The sequence below is a fragment of the Danio aesculapii genome, chromosome 15 (assembly GCF_903798145.1).
Source record: "Danio aesculapii chromosome 15, fDanAes4.1, whole genome shotgun sequence".
In the NCBI taxonomy this organism is placed as follows: domain Eukaryota; kingdom Metazoa; phylum Chordata; class Actinopteri; order Cypriniformes; family Danionidae; genus Danio; species Danio aesculapii.
Genome location: NC_079449.1, coordinates 21,713,154 through 21,738,695, shown reverse-complemented (window position 1 = coordinate 21,738,695; position 25,542 = coordinate 21,713,154). Strand labels below are relative to the sequence as shown.

The 25,542-nt window shown below is 36.6% G+C and overlaps 1 protein-coding gene across 3 annotated transcripts; it reads right to left on the bottom strand.

The window, feature by feature from the left end:
• Positions 1–258: 258 nt before the first annotated feature.
• ccdc9 (coiled-coil domain containing 9) lies at positions 259–24,120 on the bottom strand. 3 transcript variants are annotated; one of them, XM_056473405.1, is made up of 16 exons: positions 24,037–24,120; positions 23,563–23,596; positions 22,145–22,249; positions 21,818–21,967; positions 18,761–19,102; positions 18,365–18,448; positions 18,111–18,278; positions 17,507–17,688; positions 15,659–15,717; positions 15,395–15,442; positions 12,788–12,905; positions 11,050–11,194; positions 10,460–10,919; positions 7,449–7,571; positions 7,255–7,353; positions 259–1,507 (listed from the first exon to the last, which is right to left on the bottom strand). In XM_056473405.1, exons 2-16 carry the CDS (start codon positions 23,563–23,565, stop codon positions 1,503–1,505), a joined length of 2,091 nt encoding a protein of 696 aa, XP_056329380.1. In that variant the 5' UTR covers positions 23,566–23,596; positions 24,037–24,120; the 3' UTR covers positions 259–1,502. The 3 variants fall into 3 exon arrangements, with proteins under 3 accessions (XP_056329380.1, XP_056329381.1, XP_056329382.1); XM_056473406.1 differs by having other exon boundaries at positions 15,395–15,439; XM_056473407.1 differs by lacking the exon at positions 15,395–15,442.
• Positions 24,121–25,542: the final 1,422 nt, after the last annotated feature.

The window sequence follows — 25,542 nt, the reverse complement described above, 5'->3', positions numbered from 1 at the left end:
CGTACATCTCTCCTTAGCCATCCCATATCTGTCATTTGTCAGAAATAAGTCAGGGAGTTCATCGAGATCTACCTAAGCTAAAACTCCCCTCTCACCCTGCTTACAGGAGGGAGGATCTGATAAGCTAAAGGCTCTTTACCGAGACAGCATGACAAATGAGCTTATTAGCAATCATCGGCTAAGTGTGAACTCTTGAAAGCTCTATATAACAAATTATATTTCTAAAAGTGCAAATAAAAATATTGGTCAATCAATACATAAGGCAAATATGTCATTTATTTGATATGACAGCTTACTAAGTACAGATAAAGTTACACTGCTTGCTTACTTTTCACACATCATACATAACACAGTGATTAAAGCAACGAACAAATTATGTCAAGTAAGCTTTAAAAAAAAACAAATGCCTGTAGTCTTTGAAGGATACTTTGGAGTTAAATCAACACTTTTAGTATCATGCTACGTGCACTTCTGAAAAGCCAAACCAAACGTCCTACAAGCGGCAAACCAAATTATATAATATAGAAATACTTTCTACCCCAAACAGGAAGACATTTCATCTGCAGGGAGGTGCAGCAGGTACAATACAATCACAAATGTCATGATTCTTTCTGCTCCGTGAGCTCAACTGGAAAATAAAAAGGAAATTCAATGCACACAAAGAAAGAAACAAACACTCGCACAACACATTGGAATGTCTGTCAGTTTAAAAGACATAAACATATTGCAAGTTATCAAGCTCCTGCTCAATCCATTGAAATTCAGGAACACACAAATAGACTTGTGATAAATGCAGTACTTAAACATGATGCAAGAACAAAACAAATAAAAAGTCACAACTAAAATTAGATTTGATTGTATGCATGACCTTTCGCTCCAGTTATTTCATTATTCTCATTCAAACTCATAATTTACCATGATTTCATAATCTTTGGTCAGTGTACACATTATTTCTAGTGCACCAATGGACTATGCTAAACTTAAAATTTGGAGTTCATCCTCATGAATATAATATTAAAACGTCATGTGAGAATTCCTTATTAAAAAAAAAAGTAATGCCCTAGTTCATGAAAGGACTGCAAAAAGTGAAGCATGCCACTCTCAGCTATAAATACAACTTCATATATTGCTTTTTGACATTAAAATGTAAATCTGAGCTCAGATATAATGTTTCTGAGGTATGATGTGGCAAAAGTTGTATCAAACAACATTGGGAAACAGGAACTTACATTACTCCGTCATAAAAACCTAATGTTGTGTCTTGAGTTTAACATGCTTTACTTAATCCCAGTGTAAACGTGAGAAAGGAGCAGCAGCAGCATAGCTATACAACAGCACTGTCCCAAACAATGAGGAATAAGTAAATAATACACTGAGTAGTTTGGATGAAGCGATGGCAGGGATCCAAGGACTCCCCTCGAACCCTTTAATTTACAGTCAACAGCCGTCCATTACACCTGATGTTTCCACTTTCCTCCGCTCCTGGTCAGCACATTTAATCCTCAGCCTGTTGACATATATGAATCAGTCAGAATGAAGAGATTATTATTAACATGGACACATGGATAGAGAGTCAAAATGCTTAGTAGCTTATAGCCTTGTTTAGATCTGGAATCGGGACGTGTTTTGGACAATTGGATCACAAGTAGATGAGCGAGACAGATTCCTGTTTTGATCAAATTTTGTTTGGTTGACTTTCTGAGGCTTGGTTTAATGCAATTTTATCTACTGGATGACAAGTGGATGAAACTAAATTCTGGTGCAATTGGGGTTCTAATGTGCTGACGTTTTTCCAGACTGACATTTTTCATTTCGTTTCAGCAAACATACTTGCAGTCTACACTTTGTTTGGCTAGTTTCATTTTCACTTCCGAGTGCGGCTCATGGCTGCATTAAAACACACACACATGCAAATCATTCTTTCAGTGTGGCTCTCAAACGATCGCTCTGTGCATTAAACGGAACGTTATTTACAACTTTATTACCTGTTATTCACAGCCTATGCAGGTTCTGTTCACTAACCTAGCCGTCATTGTCATGAACACATGCGCGTTCTCGGCAGTAAACAGCCTCGCGGTCAGCTCACATGTGATTTCGCGGCCACGAATACATATTACATAAAGACAGAAAAGACATTTCTGGTTGAATTATACCTTATAAATACAGAATGTGACACTTTTAAAACCATTGGAAGGTGTTCATGTTCCTGTGAAGACTTGTGCGGCCGCCTTTAAGCTTCTCTCCTGACCTTGAAAATATAATTGGCTGAATCGTAGAAAAGCTGAATTATGATAGTGTAGGGTCAAATCGAGATCGTGATCTTTTTTCGATTAATCGTGCAGCCCTAAATCACACCTCCATTTTCAAAGTCTGCTTTTCAGTCTGTCTGCACTGAAAAGAATTACAAGCGTTTACAAACTAAAACAGGGCCTTTAGTATTATCAGAATGCTTTGTGTTTGCAGGTTTAAGATGCTAGATTAGCGTGGATGCCAGGCGTAACTTTAACATAAAAAGCGTGTTTTGGTAATCTTTCATCAAAATGTAACTATTTGCTTCCATTCTGGGGTGGCAGTCATTCACTGATGATGTCAGTTTGACGGCTTGGGTGAACTATATCAAAGACTATAGAATACATAAGACAAAAGAATAGCTTTGAATGGGTAAAAGTGTAACGGTCACTATGGCGAATGATGCCCCGCCTACGAGTACAGTTGCCAATCATCGACCGCTATAGACTGACGATTCTCCGGGGCAGAAGCTCAGACCAGACGTGTGCTTTTATGACAGTTTATGTGGTAAACAAACACACTGGAATATCAGTGAATACTTGCTTCACAGACATAAGAAATATATCCAGATAAAGCTTGAAATCTGTACTTTTAAATGAACCAAGTGCACTTGAAAACAAGTTTTTTGGTTTTGTAATCTGTATGAAACAAACGCGAGGTACAGTCCATCCAGTGAAACGTACATCACATGACTGCAACTACTCAAACGCCCACAAACATGTAAACAAATAGTCGCTGTCAATTCTGGAGGAGATTCAACATCAAGACCAAGTTGTGAATTACTTCAGAAGACCAGCGCAATCTGACGAAGCATTATTCAGAGGATGATAATGCATAGAATGGCCATTAATGAGGTTGGTGTCATGATCTCGTTCTTTTCAAGTGTGCATGCGCATTAGCTCAAGCAACTTAAAAAAAAAATACAGATTTTGCTCGATTTGAATGTTTAGAAACGAAACGTATAAGACAATTAAGGTTTAATTTTATTGGTGATTCCAAATATGTAATCGTCAGCTTGGCTAACAGTTTTGGAGAATTTGATGTTTCCCCATTCAGACAGAATGCCCGAGCATACTGCCCGAGAGGCATTTCAAAGATGGCCGCGGAGTAAAATGACTTGCCTGAAAAAGGCTTTGAATATACATAGCCGTGTCCCTGTAACCATTAGTTTGCTGCAATTAAAAGATGAAGGGAGGAGCACCAAAATAAAACACCATCCCCTTCATAATATCCCATTTCAGTTGTAAATGCATCGTCATACTGAAATAAGTCTGCAGCAACTTCTGATTTACGTAGATAAATCTTTTAAAATGTCATTGAGTCATAGGTGAAAAAGCATAAAAATGTGGTGATCACCTTGCAATCCTCTTCAGAAATTAACACTGTTGAATTGGTGCATTTCTGTGGTCAAATACTGGCTTTTATGTATAAAATCATTAATGTGCTGCTAATAAAGTTTATTTTATCCAAAACAACATACAGGGATGTGATTTTGGTAACCTGAACAAGCTTTTGACTGCACTTGAATTTAGATCCTGTATTTAGAGTCTACAACTTGTATTCGGATAGACAAATATTCATTATGATACCAAGTATGAACAGTAGAGTGCTTAGTAAGGTGGTTTCATTACATCTCTAATTCAAAAGTCATCTGCAATTTCCTCATATAATTTTTTTAGCGATAAAAATGTTTTCCTGGACATTTCCTACTGTTAAACAGGCTAAATGTAGCATATAAATTGAATTAAAGGAAATTGAAGAATCTAGTTATTGAGCCATTAGTGATCTCTATAATTCATGTGGGCAATGGAAATCTGAATGAGGGAACTGGCCAGAAACCACATCCACTCATTAGTTGATAATGAGCCGTTAGTCGCACAATTAACTGGTATGATGTAATGACAATAAGGAGGAGCAGGTGGACAAGGTCAATGACTCCAAATGATTAAGTGACAGGGTTGAGCCTGTGGCACTGGAGAGGATATGACATCAAAGATTCACAAAACACTAGCACTGTGTCTACTCCAGACCACGGACGCGTAGTCACAATAGCTTCAGGCTGTATAGACAGTTGTATATCATTTGTCCTTTGTGTCATTAAGTCAGGAATAAAATGTGGCATCTGAGACTTGTTGCATCATAAGTAGACAGAAGCAATGTTTGTAATATGTTTTATTGCCTAAAGTCACGCCACTTGTGTCTGGAGTAGAGATGGTGTAAGGAGTAAATCAAATTACAAATTGGCTAAAAGGGAAACAATCAGACGTAACAAGCATCACAACATTTATTTGCCATTCAAGCATCATGCCAAATGACAACCGTAAAAACTACAAAAACTTGTATGATGAGTAAAAATCATATATATATTTATATTCTACAGTGTATATAAGCTTAGATGCGGTCACACTGGCGAAACAAACATTGCAGACACTTTATTGTCAATAGTGTAGCGATGCATGTAGCATAATGCTCACAAAAATTACATTCAAATCAAGCAGCTTTCTGTTGGTCAACATCACAAATTTATGTAACCAACTTTAACACATTACGAAATCTTTTGCCTTCATGTGAAAATTGTGTGGATTCCAATCGAATATTGAGTATTTTGCCTGAAAAAATTCACTGAACAGTGAATGTGACCACACATTTAAAGGAAATTAAAGATGACAAATTTCATACTTTAGAAAATTCTTTTCAGAATAAAGGCTACCAATTACATTTCTGGTTAGATTTTTTAATGGAAAGTCATTTTGTGCATGATATATATTTGTATTTGAACTTTTGAAAATCTTGTTTCCTTTACTCGTTCATAAACCCAGAAATCAAGTTTGATTCTGGGTTCCCATTCCTTTTGACCAAAGAATTTATCAATAGTAAAACAACTATATGGACAATGATTATTAAGATTTTGTTTTTGGAGGCATCCTGATATCTGCATGTTTTCAAAACCATAAAGAATGGCTTTAGGGGTGTATTCACACTTATCAGGTTTGGTTGGGTTAAAATGAACAAGTGGACCGTTTGGTCTGAGAAATGGCACTGAGAACACTAATGAACATGGGATAAATATTTAATTATGTTTTGGTCTGCAAGTTTTGGCCTTCAGTTAAACACTAAACACAATGTTGCTATTTTTTATTAGGTATGATTTGCTTCACTTTGCCCCCTGGAGGGTCACAGCTCTGCACGGTTGTTGCTAGATCAGATATGGTTGCAGCCGAAGTTAACATAAATTATTTATATTATTTATGAAATTTCCCATTAACTGTATTTGATTAACGCCTACCCCCAACCTAACCCAAAATCCAACCGTCAAAGTAATGTACAAACAGTAGTTGTACCGAATATTATTTTAGGTTATCTATTAAATTACTTAATGAATTGTATTTTTTAAAGTCTACCCCTACCCTAACCCGAAACTGAACTGTGAAAAGTACTGTAAAAATATAAATTATTGTTATACAGTGTCTGTATAACAAATGCTGCTATATTGATGTGCATATCACATGTTCAGCCGGCCGTGTACCCTATCTAGACTTTACTGCTCTGCACAGTAGCTTTGATTAAACCCTAATTAAACACACCTGATCAAACTAATTGAGTCATTCAGGCTTGTTTGAAAGCCGTGCTCACACTGCACTTTTCGCCCCAAAGATTTCCATTCATCTGCAAGCGAATGCGAAGTTTTGCATGTCACTGCGTTCGAAAGTTCAAGCTTGGTGAACTCTGACCTGTGAAATCACATCCTGTGGTTGCATGAAACCAATAACAAATCAAAACATAACCTCTCTGTACAGAAATGTAAAATACAGAGCAATTACTTGCTTTTTAAATGCCTAATCAACTTGTTTAATTCCGCCCTTTTCGCAGCACCATACGACAGAATTTCGCATTCTCAAAATCTAGGGCTGCAGTCCTCCAGAAACGGAGTTTGACACCCCTGCCTAAACAAACCAGAGTTTGCTTGGAAGTGGACTGAGTACCACCTCTGATTACCAGTTGGGTCTCGGTCCATTAGTTTGGTGCACAGCAGAGTGCGACTGCTGTGTTTACGCCTGCTTATAACATCTACACCAAAGGGTCAAATGAACATGATGAAACTGAACCAAACAAGACAGGTGTGAATAAACCTCTAAGAGAAACCCTGATTTCCTAAAAAATACCCTGATTTCCACTCTAGTAAACTTGGTACATTCATTCGGTGTGGCTTAATGGACACTCATACATGATGGACATTAAAATGACACGAAATCCAATAAGACGCCATACAGCCTCTACAAACCAGATTTGGGTTCCTATATTCAATTCATCTTTGCAAGCTGCTCTGCTAGAAAAGTCAATCAGCTTTTTAATGACCCTACAGAGCAATCAAATGGCATCCTGTTGGGATGAGTTTATAGATCATTCCTGTTTTAAATCTACACACACACACACACGGCTGCAAAAATGGAATAAAATCAAAACAATTATTTGCTCAAGCAGATTGTGGCATGCATGATAGGGTAGAAGCCAGAACCACATTCAAGCATTTCATCCAGGGAGAGGTGCGAAATCAAAGAGGTGCATGAACAACAATGAGGGGGATCAAGGAGCATAGTAACCACAGGATATTAGTCGTGCTGGAGGAGGTGTATAGGTTCACAGTGGAGAAGGACAGCCAGTGTGAAGCTGCAGACAGAAGTGCTGAGTCCTGTCGCAGCCTGAGGTGCTGCATTCCCATTTGTCAAAGACGATAAATACAAGCCTGATAGCAGATGCCATCTTATGCCATGAGACAGATGGACACGGAAATGTAAAGTAGACATGAGTATAGTGAACAGGGAGAGGGAGAGACAAAGAGAGAACGGAAATACTCAAGTGTGCAGAAAAAAAGGGGGAGGACGTTGATTAGTTGTTAGAAGTCAGCTGAAGTAAGGGACTTCTTTCGAAAAGCCACAGTCTCAAAGCTGGTAATAAGAACAGCACCTGTGGACGGTTGCTCTGAAGAATCCACTGCTGTTTTCTCTTCAGGACTGGTTTCACACTGACTCTGGTCCAGCTCAACAATAGAGACATCGATTTCCTCTGCATTACAGGACAAATTGGATATTACAGTTACTGCTTAAACTGGAGGAAATCATAGAGTGAGAATACTGTGTGAATGAATTGTTTGGACTTACTGCTCTGGATGGTGCTGTCTGAGGTGGGCGAAACTATGGGTTCTTGGCTGCTTGAGGTGGTAGTGTTAGGAGATTTAGCTCGTAAAGACTCCTTTTCTGTTTCACACGAAGTAGAATCCACCACTGCTGGCAGAAAGGCAATTATGTTTTAGGTTTAAGACACAAAAACACTGACAATGCTGAAAAACAATATTTAGAGGCATAGTTCACAACAAAAATTTCCTCATTACCTTCCATGCAGTGTGCAACACAGCTCTAAGTGAATGAAAACATTCAGCTGAGATTTAAATCTGAAAGTGCACCGTTTAAAACTATTGATTTGTTAAAAAAACATTCGACTCAAAGTTGTTTAAATGATTCGTCGTCCGTCAGGATCTTTTGCCTGTTGATATCGACGTCGACATGAAACAATATCAAATATGAAGTGCCGATCCAGTCAAACGTGAAGGCGCCTTTCCCTTCAAATGCTAGCAGAGTGTGGCTGTATGTGGGACTGATCGTTACTGAAGATGAGTGAACATTAAAGGGCAGCTATAGTGAAAAATCTACTTTTCAAGCTGTTTGGACAGACATACGTGTATGTATAGTGTATAGACCGTCATATTGGGGTGATATAAACACACCCAGTCCTTTTTTTTTCTTCAATTTAATAACATAAAAATTGTGGACCAATTGGAGCGGTTTTCAGACCGACCGCAACTTGACGTTGGAGTGTGGTCCCCCCACCCACCGAATTGATTGACAGCTGCGAATTAACATGTCCCGGTAGTCACGTGTATAATCATATCAACATAACAGGACAAGCACAAAGCAACCGGGAATAAAACGTCTGTTCAGTTTGCTAGGATCATTAATCATCATCAAATGATCAAGAGTGAGTTTTACAAGTTTAAAATGTTTTAAAACAGAGCATGTGTGTAATGAATTACAGCGATTCACTTCAGCTTTACTTCATCACCACAGCCACGTATCAGAACAATTATAAAAGAGGACGCTTCAATCCCGGTTTGTGGATGTTAAATGGGGTTTATTTTGTACATTAATATAAGAGATATCCATACAGCAGTGGATATTAACCTGTATCCTGTCACATTTGTGTGCAAAAAGAGTGCAAAGCTAAACGTGCGCGCGCTGTGTGTGTGTGTATCTGTGTGTGTGCGCGTGAACGACATTGTGTGTGCCTCATTATATCAACTCCACAACAAATTCATCAAATACTCATTGTTAAAAATCTTACTGTAGTATTTCTCACAAACGTTACGTGAGATCTGCTTCCATCATGTCTGTCTGTGGTCTGAGGCCGAGGGAGAAGATTAAGGCACGCGCTGACAGGCATGTGGAAACGGTGGGCGTGAAGGACTAGCCTTAAAGGTGCAGTACATAAAAACCGCTACCTGCTGGTCAGAGCTATAATATAGAAACTTATAAAAGGTATAATAAAAAAATCTGATGGGTGTTTTGAGCTGAAACTTTACAGACACATTCTGGGTACACAAAAGGCTCATATTAAATCTGGAAAAAGGGGTAACCTAGGTGCCCTTTAATGAGTGGACGTTCTGGTGATTAATGCAATGCAATTAATGCAACGGGGGATTCATCGGCTGTTTGTTAAAGGAAGGATCAGAAAAGACTATTGATGAATGGGACTTTATCAGAGCTTGAGAGAAAATTTACAGTAAACAGTTCATTGATCAGTTTCTACCTCCATTTCACAAGTGTAAGTGCGATAAAAATGCTTGCCTCCTTGTTTTCTCTGGCTTGTAAAATATGTATTTAATTGTGTTTTGTTATTTGGAATCGCTCCATGCAGCTTGTACCGTATCTGGTTAACTCTTTATATTAATACGTCTAAACCACGTCTAAAACCACATTGAAAACGAGATGCGCGCCACTGTGTTTATGAATTTAAATGCGTTTGTGAGCTCGACAATGAACAATGAAGACAATGAAAGTGTTTTTTGATCTTGCATGCATATCAGCCTGTTGTTGGAGACCTCCAAAACCAAAATATTACCTTTCATAATGCATAACAGGGGCTCTTTAAATATAAATATAACTACATTTGAATTTAAGCAGCTCAACTTTAAAAACTTGATTCATTTAGTAGCATTTTAGAGATTTGTATGTTGTTGCTAGCATTTTCAAGGTGGTCATTTTAACCCTAAATTATGCTACGTTTTCCAACACACCATCCACAAAGTTTGAGTAGACTGTGAATGCAGATCAAACCAATTTAACGTTCAAGGAAATTCTCTGGACTGCTTGCCCACTAGGGTGTAACACTAAGTGTTGGGCAGCTGTTTGATAGTGCTATAATATAAGTCATATAATAAGATTAAAAATGGAAATAAAATAGATGAAGTATTTGTACATGATAACCCTGAAGTATATGAACACAACTCTGTGCTGCACCCTTCAGGCTAGGAGGAATATAATAATCCTTCTGTATAATAAATAAATAAATAAATAGATAGAGTACTTGTCTGAACAAGTTCATATTTAAAGAAATAGTTCACTCATAAAAGAAAATTTCCTGTTAATTTACTCACCCACAGATTATTCAAGATGCAGGTGAACTGTTTGACCAGGCTGTTTATTAAAGCTAATAATATTGTAAATAATGTTAAATTTCTTACATGGACCGATCATTTTGCTTCATAAGACATTGATGTGTCATCAAGAGCCATGGCTTTAGATTTTAGTTTGTAGGTTTTATTTTAGTTTATATAGTATTTATTAACTAAAAAACCTACAACCAATCACCCCGATAACATGAATCACCAAGGGCCACAGACCTTCTTTAATGTTCTACTGAAGAAATAAAAGTCACCTGCATTTTGGATGACCTGTGGGTGAGTAAATGTACTGGAAAGTATCATTTCATTCATTTTAGGGTGAACTATCCCTTTAAAGGGAGTCTAAGTAAAAAGGCTAGAATTCATGACTATGATTTAACAGCAGGAAGAAAATTGAAAAATCTTTACACTAAATAAAGACCATGATCATCTCACCAGTAGGTGCACTTTCTCTTTTTTCTGATTCTTCAGAGTGGCTGTGTGTGTCAGTAGCATCCTGCTCTGCCGGGTTGCTCTTAGCTTGAGCAGGACTGCTTTCAGTGCTGCTGGGCCTCAGAGGGCTCTCACCCAGACTGCTCTTAGGAGAAAGCATCTCCATTTCTTCACCCCAGTCTGACACTGGCTGGTGGCCGTCTAGCGGGGAGAAAGGGCTGGGGGGTTTCGCAGCCTCTGGTGTACTGAGCGTCTCCTTGGGAGAAGGGATGTGGACTTTGGGTCTTGGGGTACGTTGCCCTTTTGGGCTGGGAGTAGAGGGTGCAGCAGAGGAAATGCTCTTTTCTTTTGATTTAGCATCTTTCGTGTCTTCCTCGTGATCTGCTTTTTCATCCTCTTCCATATCTTCCTCTTCACCATCGCTGGCATCCTCCCACTCATCTTCCTCCTCTTCTTCAGTTTTCTGCACAGCAGGAAAAGGTCAGGAATAAATTAAACACAGGCTAATTTAAGTCAACCTTCATTCAAATGGCTTTTAAAATGAACTCTTAGTACCGTAATACTTAGCGCTTAATAAGTGTCGGCCCTCTTACCTTCTCTGACAATGGAGCCTTAAGGGTGCTGTCCTCATTCTCATTTTCCTTTTCTTTGTCCTTCTCTTCATCCTTCTCCTTCTCTTGCTCCTCCATTCTTCCTTTCTCCTCTTCATTTTCTCCTTCCCACCGGTTATCATGCATGCTTTAGGAAAGACGTGCAGTGGTCAATGAACATTAGAAAGTGCTCCGAAACAAAATGTAAGCTTTTTTTTTTATTCAAAATGACGAAAGAGGCGATAGGCTCTCCAACTAAAGTATTAAAACATGAAGGAAATGTCTCGATAAAATCCAAAGTCCCACAAACAAATGAATAGCAAAAATGGATGCATCCAGGCTGAGATGTAGGGTTTGAAATATTTAGCGATGTGATGATCCAATTTCAAAACAATCCTTTTTCCTATTTCTTTAGCTGTGCAAATACATCTATCTATGCTTTTGTTTATGATTGGAATCTATGTATAATATTGTTATATTTAGCATGAACAAGCATTGAATGTAACACCTAAACGCCACATTACAAAAAGCAATTATAAAGAATAATCAGTTCCTTATTCCAAATGTATTTTTTAGTCTGTTTAAATTTTAACAAAGAAATATCTTCTAAGCAGAAATGTTTAAATAAAAAATATATTTGTAAATTATACTGCAATTGCTTTTAGTTCAGAGGCAGCAAAAAAATTGCTTTAAAACAGCAGTTCACAATGCATCAGTCATTTGCTGGTTGCACACTGGCGATAAGCGGAGCGCCATGCTCATCACATCTTTACAATTCTTAAGTTTGTCTATATTAGTCCAGAATAGGTAAATGCGCCTGTTAACTATCACTATTTTTCTGATTCTAGCTCACATCTGTGCCATCATAATCTAATTTGAATACATAATTGATTCTGAACTTTTGAGAATTGATTCGGAATTACTAGAGAATGAATCACAATGCATCAATGAATCCATTTTTGTTTTTCTCATACCCCTACTGACAAGACCATAAACTTTTCAAAGTGTCTATTTACACTAGAAGCAAAAAGCCCACCGCATTTACATTAGCTCTGCCCACCAATGCCTGATTTGAACAGTCAAAATGACAGATGAGGTCCATTTGGGGAAAAAAAGTATTTCCGCTTACTCTAAATAGTTCACAAAATGTGTAGGGTTTAGAACACGACAGGGACGATATGCCCCATTCTGCCAGTTTTAATAAAACAAACATCAACACCAGAAAGTAAGTCAAACTAATTCAGCTGCTCACTGTTACTGAACGGCTAACGCTCTGCTCATGGTTTAGCTCTAAATTGCCCCAGAACATTTATTTATTTTCCTTCGGCTTAGTCCCTTATATATCTGGGGTCGCCACAGTGGAATGAACCGCCAATTATTCCAGTGTATGTTTTACACAGCGGATGCCCTTGCAACTGCAATCCAGCACTGGGAAACACTCATACACTATGGCCAATTTTGTTTACCCAATTCACCTATACTGCATGTGTTTGGACTGTGGGCAAAACCAGAGCACTCAGAGAAAACCCACTCGAACACAGGGAGAACATGCAAACTCCACACAGAAATGCCAACTAGCCCAGCCGGGACTCTAAACAGCGACCTTCTAGCTGTGAGGTGACAGTGCTAACCACTGACCCACCATGCCGCCCCCTATGCGATTAGAGGTAAATTCTCCAAAAATGCTGGCTCTCCTGAATCAAGACTAGACACTCCTGTTCAAGAAGGTTCAATTACATACCTGTAGCTTTTGCCTTGACTGCGCCCCTTTCCTCGCCCACGTCCTCCTGCCTGTCTGGGTTTACCCTGCCCCAAAAAGTCCCCGAAGGTTGGTGCCTTGGGCGGCTTCTTATTGTCTTCTGCATGAGAGAGATTAGAGCAATATTAATCCTCGAAGACTGTCATGCAGCTGAGCAAGACCTTGGAGCACAATTCTGTGTATGAAATCTGCAGTGTAGACAAATGACCCTGGGCTAACAGTAACAGATGGCCGCCTGTCACTCTGATGGATTGCCCCTCAATGCATCACTCTTCAGGATGAGAGGAAGGGAATCGATGAGAAAAACATGCAAATGTGCCCTTGATCTGACAGTGCTGTGATGAGACTTGACTTAAACGTTAAAAAAAAAAGCATATTGGGTTTGTGAAGCACTCATAGCCAAGACATGAGCAAACGAACATGCGCAATATCCAATGAGATTTTCTTTAACGGAAAATAGGTACTTTATTGCGTGTGACAGCTTTGAAGAGACAGTGTAAAGGCCTGTTCACACCAAAAACTATAATGATAAATCCAACAGCTATGTTTGTGTCCATACAGCAAACGATAACATCTGTATATTCTATGCCTATGTGCTGGAGTTTCAAAATCACGAAAATTATGGCTGTGTGATCCATTTCATATGATCTGTTATTTTAAAGGGGTAGTTCACCTAAAAATTCTACAAACTATTTACTCGCCCTCAAGTGGTTCCCAACAATTATGGGTTTCTTTATTTTGATGAACAAAAAGAAAATATTTTGAAGAATTCTGAAAACCTGTAATTACTGACTTCCATAGTAGCTTATTTTCTTGCTGTGGATATCAAATGGTTACCCATTTTCAGCATTTTTCAAAAATCTTTTTTGCGTTCAACAGAATAAAAAAAACTCACTCAGGTCTGGAACAGGTGAAGGGTTGTTGGAAAGTGGAAAATGATGAAAGAGTTTTTATGTTTTTTTTGTGAACCGTCACTCTATGTTTAGGCACCAAGTAAAAAAGCAACTTTTTTATATTTATATAACTTTTTAATAATCATCAGATTTCCTCCATATTCTACATTTCTAAAAATCTGGGAAGTACAATCCATATACTGTAACAGTGAATGTACTGCAGGCAGTCAGTGCAGGCAGTGTAGTGGAATAAATACAACAATGAAAACTCTTTTACTGGAAATTAAAGCAGGCAAAAAGAGATTTTAAATGTGAGCCCTTTATATGTGAATGGATTCTGACATTGATGCCTATTATTAATAGAAAAAAAATTTCTCCATATGATCCCAACAACTTATGGCTATTTCATGGCAATAAAAAGTTACTTTGACAAATATATAAATAGAGATAAATAAAATTCACACAAAAATATATTTTTACATTTCAAGATTCTTCCTGGTGGTATCTTTTTAAAAATATCCATCATAGTACTATCCATATAAAAATTTGTCTAATGGTATTCAAACTTCGATCCCATTGATATAGTTTCTGTCATTATTGCTGTATTCTGAACTTTATTTTATATTGAGATTTATTTTAAGAACTATGTCATTATCATCCTTGGTATCAACAGGCCTTAAAATGACAATGTTAGATCGATGTTAGTTCATTAGTACAGTGTGTTATAATCATAAATATAACACAACTCGTCTCAAAGCATACATAAAGACTTTGTTATAAATGAAGTGGATTGAATTAGGAAAATTAATTTGATTGGATCCAAATTCTACCAGTCTATACAGTATCTTCAAATTAAGGGAGAATGTTAAGTGATAAATTTGAGATTTTTTTTAAACGCAAAAATTGTTTTCAGTTAAATTGTAAATAATAATAATAATGATAATAACAATAATGTTACATATTAAAATAATATATAATAATATACATTTATAATAACAATAATAATATATATTTTTATAATTAACAGTAAGGACATCAGGTTAAAAGTTTTTACTCTTGACCCCTGAAGCACATCAGACTTTCATTCACAAAGATTTTTTTCAATACCATAAGAATCTGAGAAATTTAAATGCCTATTTAAAAGTATTTTGAAGCAGCACAGCTGACTGACAATCCTAAATTTATAAACCAGAGAAATTGTTTTCCACTGATAAGTCAAACCTAAAAAAATGTCTCTGTCCAAAAACATGTTTTCATTCATTTAGAGCGTTTCTACTAATGTTAATGACATTACACGACTAAATAAATCTCCTTTACTGGGATTTTCAAGGACCAAGCAATCAATCAAGGCAAGAAGAGTGAAGAGGAGAAGAGGAAGAAGAGGAGACGAGGAGTGTCTGGAAATTTCTGCTCAACAAATTGACCGGGAAGCAGCTTATGACTGAGCAACTAGCAGAAAGCAATAATGAGGAAACGTTATCTCAGCTATACAGAAAGATGCATCTTAGACAATGGATAATCCAATCAGATTCACAGCCACCCGCTGTAATTTATAGTAATGGAAAGCAATTAGAAACCATCAGTGCATCAGGAACAGCTTGTTGGCTTACACTCAGACTAAAGCCAGTTTAAAGTGGGTTAAAAAAACAAAAAAACACTTGCCACACACAAACACAATCCCATGCCTTACGCTGACCTGAAGGTCCACCGCGTTGCTGTGCATGGGCATTGCGCCCCCTAGCTGCTGAAAGACCACAGCACAGAAAAATCACCAAATAGAGACACAGACAAGCAAAAATGTAATATAGTAATCCATAACTTCTCTATAACATTGGTTGCTGTGCTTTTCCTAATTGATAGTTATAAATATCTCAAATAAAAGACAGGAAAATGTGGGGATTGTGTAGAGCAGGTGTCAGATGGTCACTGTGGTAGGTGTGGAAGTATTTGTGTGATTTACCTCTCCTGTTGCTTTGTTCTTGCGTGCCCTCACCGGCCACAGCTGAGTCCTCCTTGAACCTGTGAAAACGCCACAGGGTCACTGTTCGTCTCATTCTCACCCTGTCAGCTTTTATCACGCCTGTCTGTTGAGTCTTTCTCTATGTCTCTTTTTAACACTCAAAGAGAAACTGATTTTTGCCATACAGTGAAATTTTGCCATATAAGGAAGTCATACAAGTTTATAACTAAAGGAGAGTATGTAAAAATGACAGGACTTTGATTTTAGGGCAAATAAAACCTTTTATGGCCCGTTTCCACTGTGTGGTACGGTACGGTTGGGTACGCTTTTATGGCTGTTTTCACTGTCAAAAGGTACCAAAAAGCGAACCGTCCTATACCACTTTTTGAGTACCCTTTCGAAAGGGTACCTAGCACAACAAAAGGTTACCAAAAGGGAGAACAAGACGCACAGCTGAATGCTATTGTTTTACAGAGATACATCCGTAGCTCGTGCACAAGCAGGAGAATGAAAACAGAGGAAGCGCCATTTTTAAATACACAGCCGAGACATTACCCCGTAATAATATATACCTATAATAAAGAGCTCAAACAAACCTTGTTGTCGTCTTGATGAACAGCCACAAAGCCAAGATAAAGCGCAGGATCTACTCTGTACCCTGTTGTTGTTTATAAGGCCGTCTAAAGCACGAGGAGTTGCAATTTCTCGATAGAGAGAGAGAGCTCGCATGTGCATCTAAATTTGAACTTTTTGAGCTGATGATAATAACGTGCCCATGATTATTGAACTGCTTTTGACATCCAATCCTTTCAGAAACAGACAAACGCAAGAGTGGCGCACAAACAAAGGAGCAAATGATTCTTTCAGCAACATAAAACATGAACAAACTGTCATGTTTAACTATTATCATCACCTTTTGGACTATCATGAACTCAGAATGACGGAATTACATTGCAACAAGAGACTACATGTGCTGGTGAAGATTAAAGATACAGATGAGAGGTTTGCTTTGACTGTGGGCTATATTTCGTGTTGTTTTTGAATCCAAATAACGACTAAATGTATGCCGTGTGTAGTTTTTCTGTAATTGGTAGCTTATCGGAGACTGTAATGGTCTATGTGTTTCGTATATGTTTCATTTATTCATTTATTTTATATAATCGCAGACGTTACAGTAGGCTATTTTGATAACCTTATCATTGATCTGGAGTTATAATCAAATTATGTTCATAGAAAGGGTAGTAATGAACATTTATACACAAGTATTTATGTGTATAAAGCATCTGTTTTGTGAGAAGTGCTTCTCATATGATACGCATACAGCTTTACTTTGACATTTCCTCAAGCGAGAATGACGTCGAACTTTCTGTCGTACATCACGCCCACCATTGGTACCCTTTAGGCAGTGGAAACGCAAGCCTGATAAAGGTGACCCGTACCGTACCACTCATGTAAACTGGCCATTAAATGGACAGCTCACCGAAAAATGAAAATTCTGTCATTTAATCACCCTTATTTAAGTTTCTTCTGTTAAACACAAAAGATATTTAGAAGAACTCTGGTAGCTGGCACCCACTGACTTTCCAAGTAATTGTTTCCTAATTTTGGAGGAAAATGAGTGCCAGCAACCAGCATTCTTCAAAATATCTTTTTTAGTGTTTAAAAGAAGAAAGGTTTTAAACCACATGGGGTAAAATACATTATGAGGTCATTTTTATTATTGAGTGGATTCATCCTTTAATGGATTTAAAAACAAGTCACAAACACCTTGCATGCTCTGAATCTGCGCAAATAAAACATTTGTGTAGAAAAACTCAAATAGTGAGCAATTAAGCCTTCGACACTCACATCGTATCAGTTTTTTGTGCGTCCCACTCTCGCCTCCATTGTCCGGTTGCGTTACGGTGACGAGCCAGTCGTTCCTCATCAATCTGCTCTCTCTCCTTTTTCCAACGAAGATATTCAGCTCTTTCTCTTCCTGTCATGGACAGAGTCATATCCACTGAGCCTTTACCGCCGGGCCTACGATTCTGTTATAAAAAGAGAAGGAGAGTTGGAAAAGTGAATGCAGTGAATGACACAATGTTATGCAGTCTTGTGTTTTTTTGGATGTTGCTTTGGGGTGGTAGATATATAAATGCTTTGTTTACTTGATTAAAATACTGTAAAACTATAATAATATAAGACAAAATGTTAAATATTATTTTATATTGTTAATATACTTAAATAATCCATGAATTTCTGTGGTATCAAGGATGAATTTACAGTAGTCATTACACCAGTAGTGTCATGAGATACTTTATTACATACAATCACAGAAATAGTGTATTGTTTTGTTATTTAGAAGCCTTTGGCAATTTTAATCAATATAATGCAAGATTGCTTATTGGGTTTTATATTCTGAAACCCACATACTTTCGAGTGGTAGTGCATCAAATCAAATATTTAGTACCGTCCATTCCTTCTCGACTTCTGGACCAGTCTTCACATTGTCAAAGTCAACTCCACCCCAGTTGCGCACATGCCGTCTGCTTCCCTCCTTGCGGTCAGTGTCTGGAATGGGTCCACTGCGCCGTGGGTCATCAAGAAAGTTTCTCATAGGAAGCTTCTCTCCATCAGCCTGTTAATCAATAATACATGTAAAATATTTGTGTAACACACACAGTCAAACATTATAAAGAGAAAGTTGCATGGACCAAAACATACCCTTTGACCTCTCTCATATTCAGCAATCTTTTCCATCTCCTCATTCATTTTCTCTATGTTCTGTCTTCTTTTCTCCTCCCACTCCTGAACACAGTGAAATATATCAGATATAATTATAATAAATCAGATATAAACATAATTCAGTTTTTTTTTAAATGCTAGTGTCTAAAAACTAAATTTGTGTTGTTTAAAAGGCTGTAAAATATTCTAAAAGCTACTACCTGCTTGGTTTGTTGCAAATATCCTTAGATTTATTTAAACAGCATTGTTTTGTATGACAACATATTTTATATTTAAAGCAGTTCTGTGAATATATGATGACTTTTGCAAACAGCAGCACTTATGTAGCTTGAATCAGTAAAATGCTCTACAATAAAATACAAAATGTTAAATCACCTTTGACTTTCTATCTGAGCCTGGTCCTGCTTGCATTCCACCTCCACCTCCACCTCCAGCTCCACCTCCACCTCTTCCTCCTCTTCGCCCTCCTCTAGAAGAGCGTTCAGGATGAGCGGGACCCTCTCCAACTTCACCATCCTGAGGTTGCCTGTCTGGCCATGGTTCGCCTTTGTTTGGACGAGGCTCTCTTCGTCCCCCGCGTTGGCCACCTCTGCTTAGCCGGCCCGATCCGGTTCTGTTTGGGGGACTCTCGCCATGTGGCCGACCAGGCTCTTCTTCTTCTGGCCCTTGATCTCCACGAGGACCAGCTGGTTTTCTGTCATTTGTAACACGCTTCTCCTAGAAAAACAGTATAAAGTTTTACTGAGAAACTACAAAGTAAAAAGAGCATAAGATTAGTGCTATTTTAGCATTACTAATACAGTAAAATAGTATTTATGAATTAGCTTCTTTTTAGATTTATTTTTCATTTTACCATTTACAGTATTCGCAATTTATTCGCAAGAGTGCACATAGAAGGTATGTGGTTAAGTAAGGTCAAAAATTCTGCAGAAAGGTTTTATTTGCTCATTTATAAACATAGGATGTACTACTAGAATAAAAAAGTTCAAGTTTGACCATATTTGGAAGGGTCATGAATATTAATGAGCTCTGCAGCTTGTGTCAAGTACCTATTCTCAAACTCACATACAATATGATGTACTCTGAAATAAACGTGCAAAAGTAAAGGCTAAATTAGAAATATATTTAACAAAAGAGAAACACAGATGTATTTAGAGATGTGCTTTAAAGCTTTGGCATATATGAAAACATAGGCAGCAATTGATATCAACCACTGCAAAAAAACGGATGACTTTAGTAAAGTTTATTGGCATTCTTTCACTCCAGAGACAAATCACAATAAGAGTTATGTGATATGACATGATGCATAAATGTGCATTAAACACATACTCAACAGTTTTTTCTGTTGCTTTGTTACAAATATATGTGGCAAGTTTCACAATATATACATTAAACTAACAAACAACACAATTAAAGGGACATTGTGCCTCTTTGGGGTGTTGCTGAATAAATTTATAATCTGTATATTCTGGATTGTGCATTCTAACACAAAATGAACAGATGAATGGATGCTGCTCCTTAAATCCCATCTCACACCAGACATTGGCCTGTTTTTCACCGAGATATTACACTCACTGGGTTTTCATGAGAATGTGGAAACAATGGTGTTTGAGACTCATGGTATGTCATTTCTATGTACACTTAAAAAAAAAATTATTCAGCTATGCCTAAGTATATCCAGATTTTAATTTTATGAAACCTTTAAATGCTATTGTCATTTTTATTAGCTTTTTACTTTTCATTTTAGCTATAGTTTAGGTAATAATAATTCCTTACATTTATATAGCGCTTTTCTAGACACTCAAAGGGCTTTACACATTGGGGGGAAATCTCCTCATCCACCACCAGTGTGCAGCATTCACCTGGATGATGCGACGGCAGCCATATTGCGCCAGACACTACACCAGCTGATTGGTGGAGAGGAGACAGAGTGACGAAGCCAATTATGATAGGGGTATGGTTAGGAGATTATGATGGACAGAGGCGAGTGGGCAAATTTGGCCAGGATGCAGGCAGCTACCAAGATAACTTCTCTAAGATGTTTAAGTAAACGTTACATCTCTTTTCAGCTGTTTATGAATTAACAAAACTATTCTTAACTTTAACTATATTTAATAGTTTACGTTAACTAGAAAAGCACTACATAAGACATGCTAGTATGCACAATAACCTGGAATCAGATTCTTAATAGGGCAATGATGATCATTTCCATCTGTCTAGTTTAACAAATCTATTTGAAGATTAAAGTCTCACTTTGGAGATACTGAAAGGTATGACCTTCACAGACAACAATAGGAGGCTCAAACACAGCTGTACAGGCCATCTGTGATCCACTGAAACTCTACAGGTATTGATTAAAATGCTCTACAGCTTGTCTCAGCCTCCCCCAGGTGGGAAATTAAAACCCTCAGAGCTGTGAGGAATGGGAGGGGCAATTAACTTTTACAGGCTCTTGATGTCCATTGGAGGTGATCCAAAACATTAGCAGTCTGGGTTATTTCATATATTGTTCAATATGTATTGTCATTGATAATGACACAGAATAAATCAACATTTATGGAAAAAGTGGAAATGAATGATTGACTCAATGACTGAAATGAATGAATAACTCAATGACCTATTCTTAAACTCAGTCACCAAAGAATAGCCATCTAGCCTGGACCATCTTGTGATTGGATCACAGAAATCGTATTATTACCAGTTGTAAACACGATTTAAGATTATTTGAAATCACATTTTGGAAGTTTAAGTTTCATATTGAAAGCATATTTTAATCATTTCATAACCATTTAATATTAAAGATCACACCGCATTTTTAATGCAATCACAATTGCAGTGTAAATGCATTCATCACGACAGCCCTGCCAATGCCTTGCATTAAACTCTCCATGTAAAACAGTAAATGCATTTTTAGATTAACCTTCTGTGCAACCTCTGCATTTCAAAGTGGGATTTTGCTGAAACTTCTTTGTGTTTTGGCCCTATAGCATCATATTATTCTGTATTACAAATAATGTATTAATTAAATATAAAAATTGTGCATAAAAGATGATGCACAATGTTATCTTAAAGTAAATTTGCTCCTGTTATTAGTTTGAAAAGTTAATACTACTAATGTAAAAAACATTGTACACTCAAAGAAAACAAAATATATGAGCATTTGTGGTAGTCAGCTGTCAAAACCAGTATAAAAAAAAAAACATTCAGATTTTTTTGATACTGGACTTAAAATATAATTTTCAACAATTAAATTACTAAAATGCATGAGCACCTACAAATGTAAAAACAAAACTGAGCTGGAAAGATTGCAACAGATCACACAAGCACTACATTTATTTTTTTGCAGTGATGATAATGCAACATGTTTAATCACTCCATATTATATTATATTATATTGGGGAGCTAAGAAAATATTCTGGTATCTGTCTTTACCCCAGCTGGTTTGGATAAGTCGACTGTTACTGTGAAATTCTCCTTCTCTGCCTTTCTTCGCTCAGACTCATGCTCGTGAGGGCGAGGTTTGCGAGCTGTTGTCACAGCGATGCCCTCCTGTTCAGCCTTCTTCTTATCTTCCTGTATTTCCTGGTGACACGAGAGAAATACAAGTAAATGAATTAATAAAATCTGATCAGGTTAAGTGTCTTGAATCTGAGCATTGTGACTGCTCAATGTGAAGTGAAAATAAATAACCATTAGCACATTAACAAACAAAAAAAACAAACTGGCAGTAGTGTATCAAATTTCAGCACCCAAATTCACCTGATATCTCTTAACCAAAGCCTCATTCTTCTTCCGCAGGGCTTCAATCCTTTTGTCCAGTTCAGCATCTTTCTCCTCCTTCGTCTTTAGATCCACCACAGCTGACTGAATGAGAAAGAAGGGAGATGATGCTTAAAAAATTTATACGGTAAAAGAACTTTTTTTTTGGTCAAAAATGATTATTGGGTTTGCATGTTTATGCTTTTGGAAAAAACTTGACCAAAAAATAACCATAATAAATTTAAAAAACAATTAGAACCAATCAAGATAATAACTGACTGTTAAAAAGTCAGTTAGTTGTATATGTTGATGCCATATTTGAATCAACAGCAATCATGGAATGGTCAATATATTGTTGCTCAGTAAAAATCAATAGGTTTTTCAAAATTTGTGTAAAACAAAAAACAAGATTTAAATTCCTAAAATGACATAACCTTTCACAGGACAGAATGTCTTGGGTTTTATAGGCATTAATGCAATAATGCAACTTTTTAAAATATGTCTTATTAGCTGATGACTTTGTCTTTTGTGTTGTGATATTTATTATTAACATAGATATTCATACAAGCACATAACTACAGATGCACCATTAATTTGCTTAAGTAATGTTCATGAACCAACTTTTACCGGATCACAATTTATACATAAAATAGTAATGGATTAATATTTATTTTATACATTACATATTTTAAAAAATAACTCTTGCTTTCTTTCACTCATATATATATATATATATATATATATATATATATATATATATATATATATATATATATATATATATATATATATATATATATGGCAAAATTTTATCTATTATCAGAATCTATCAGCAGCCCAGACAGTAGGGCTGCACAATATATCGTTTCAGCATCGAAATCGCAATGTATGTGTCTGCAATACTCACATCGCAGTGTACACAATGTTGACTTTACCATTTACTTCTGTTTTAAAGTTTAAAGCATTCCTTCACAAAAATGTACAACATTTGTAACTTTAACAAATAATATATTTACTGAATTACTACAATGAAGACCATAGAGTTTTTTTTACATTACATTATTAAATTTCTCTACTTTAATAAATGTCTGACTCTCAGAATTACTTTTTCTTTGCTCTATTGTAATTATTCTTGTTTGCAATTTGTTTATACATGATTAACACCCTTACAAAATCACCCCAATCAAGCTAAATTCAGGATTTTTTTCCAAATTCAAGCCATCTGGTGAAATTGTATTCATATTGTAATTTATATTACAAAAAAAAAAACAAAATAATGCCATATCTGACTTTTCCAATACCGTGCCGCCCTACCAGACACCAATAACTAGTTCAGAATCTATTTCATTTCATTTCTTCACATGGAATTTCATCATTATTATTATTTCAATATGAGAAATGATGATAGTGAGCCTCACCATGGCTGCTGGAGATTCTAAGAAACTCCTAAACCTAAGGAGAAAAGACAAATACAAAATTTGACAATACAATAACACCAATTTTTCCTAATAATTACACCCATGATCACACAAAGATACCTATACACAAGACAATATTACTAGAGGTTGGCATCAGCATAAACCCTCTTATGAAAACACAAGACTATGTAAAGCCCTCCATAAGCGTATTAGTGAACACACCAGCATGACCAACCAAGCTGAATGTCTGAATACACTGACAGAGAGTTTTTATAGGAAACTCTGAAGCGTCTGTGGAGATTATTATAATGTATCAATATAATCAAAGCAGCCTCCAAGTTGCTCTGCGCCAAATTCAGCCGAGCTCACGTCGTTTTTTGATTTAGGAGAAACAAAAATTCTGTTGAAAATGACTAATAACTCCTGTATATATAAATGTATACATCAAAGCTTAACAATTTAACATTGATTTACCTCTGATAAGTGCAGCACCCCTAAAAGTGGCTTGTAAGGTGCACTCGATCAACGGAGACCGACTATCATTTAATGTACTTCCGCTCACAAAAGCTTCCACTTCCAGATACGTTGTGAAAAAAGGCAAATTTCAAAATAAAAGTCCTAGCGCAGATTTTGAGTAGTTTTAACTCCCAAACATTGGAAGTTCAGAAATAATTAAATACGAAAAAATATCTACACTGTAACAGACATACTAAAGTATCAGCCGCAAAATGAATGCATAAAATGTACATTTGTAGTTAATGGTGCTAGAAATCCATTTTACTAAAATTAAATAGAAACGAAAGAATGAATGCATATAAATTCAGTTTGAAGTAATGGTGTTAGAAATAAATAAATAATAAATGTATTATTCATACAAGTAAAGATCCTGGGAAAATTGGGTTTTAAAAACAGTTTCTTTTAGCCTTACTGCACCATCTGCTGGACGAAGATTCTCAAAGCAGATCTACGCTATCTGTCCATGCAAAATTAAATGACTATCTCATTCAATGGGCCATATGCACAGCCAGTGTTTTTCAGCCAACAGTAAACTTCCGGTGAAATGTTAACGTGACAATTTTAAAGATTATAAGGTTCCTTTAACAGCATTGACATCGTAATGTAATGTAATTAACATACAATCAGTTAAATAAACTTGAGCATTCATTTAGTTTTTCAAGCATAAAACAAGATGATAGACCGTGTGACCGCCTGCGCCGTCAGTATCAGCATGATAGCGCATAAACTCCATTCAAAATACTAAGGTAAAATAAATGTTCACATTTTAAAGAAATGGCAAGGAAAATGAATGCAGTGATTGTCCAGTCTGAGACCCACTTTATATCAAATATCTATTAGGCAGTGAAAATCACCTTTTTAAGAAAACAGATCTTAAACGTGGCGGGTTTTGTAATGGAAAGACAGTTCACCGGAAGCCGTCGGGCTGGCTGGCTGAAGATCACAATAAGCTCTGTATTTATTCTCAATAACAGTAACTTTCACTCATCATTATATGACACTGATCTTTGAGACAAATAAGCACAAGGAAAAAAACATGCTGTAACTTAAATAAATTAATGGCTTGCACCAATATACAGGTGAAATTTTTATTTAAAATGTTTATAAAATTGCCTTGTTTAAATGGAACACAGCACTCATACGCAATGGCAGTATTTATGTGCATCTCTCGGCGAGGGAAAAACCCTAAACTTTTCCCATACCGACACACACATAAAAACAAAACAATCAAAACAATCTCACCCAGTCTGCTGTAATAACGTTACATGAAATACTGTAATATAACAAATGAATATTATAAAAATTACATAAACGTAATGCAACGTTTATCTAAGATAGATAGATAGATATTTTAAACTGGTTCCACTTTGTTATAACCGTCTCAAGTCTTCTCGTTGGCTTGTCAGCCGCCATTAAACCGTATAAGATGAAGAAAGAGGCTATTCTCAGTTAAATCAAGGGTCA

Bases quoted from the DNA above. Each gene is read 5' to 3' on its own strand.
- ccdc9 (XM_056473405.1), bottom strand. The intron at 18,279-18,364 runs GTATGTTTTGGT...ATTGATTAACAG, and splicing joins AATATGAGAGAGGTCAAAGG to GCTGATGGAGAGAAGCTTCC. The intron at 15,443-15,658 runs GTAAATCACACA...GTGGTCTTTCAG, and splicing joins AGAACAAAGCAACAGGAGAG to CAGCTAGGGGGCGCAATGCC.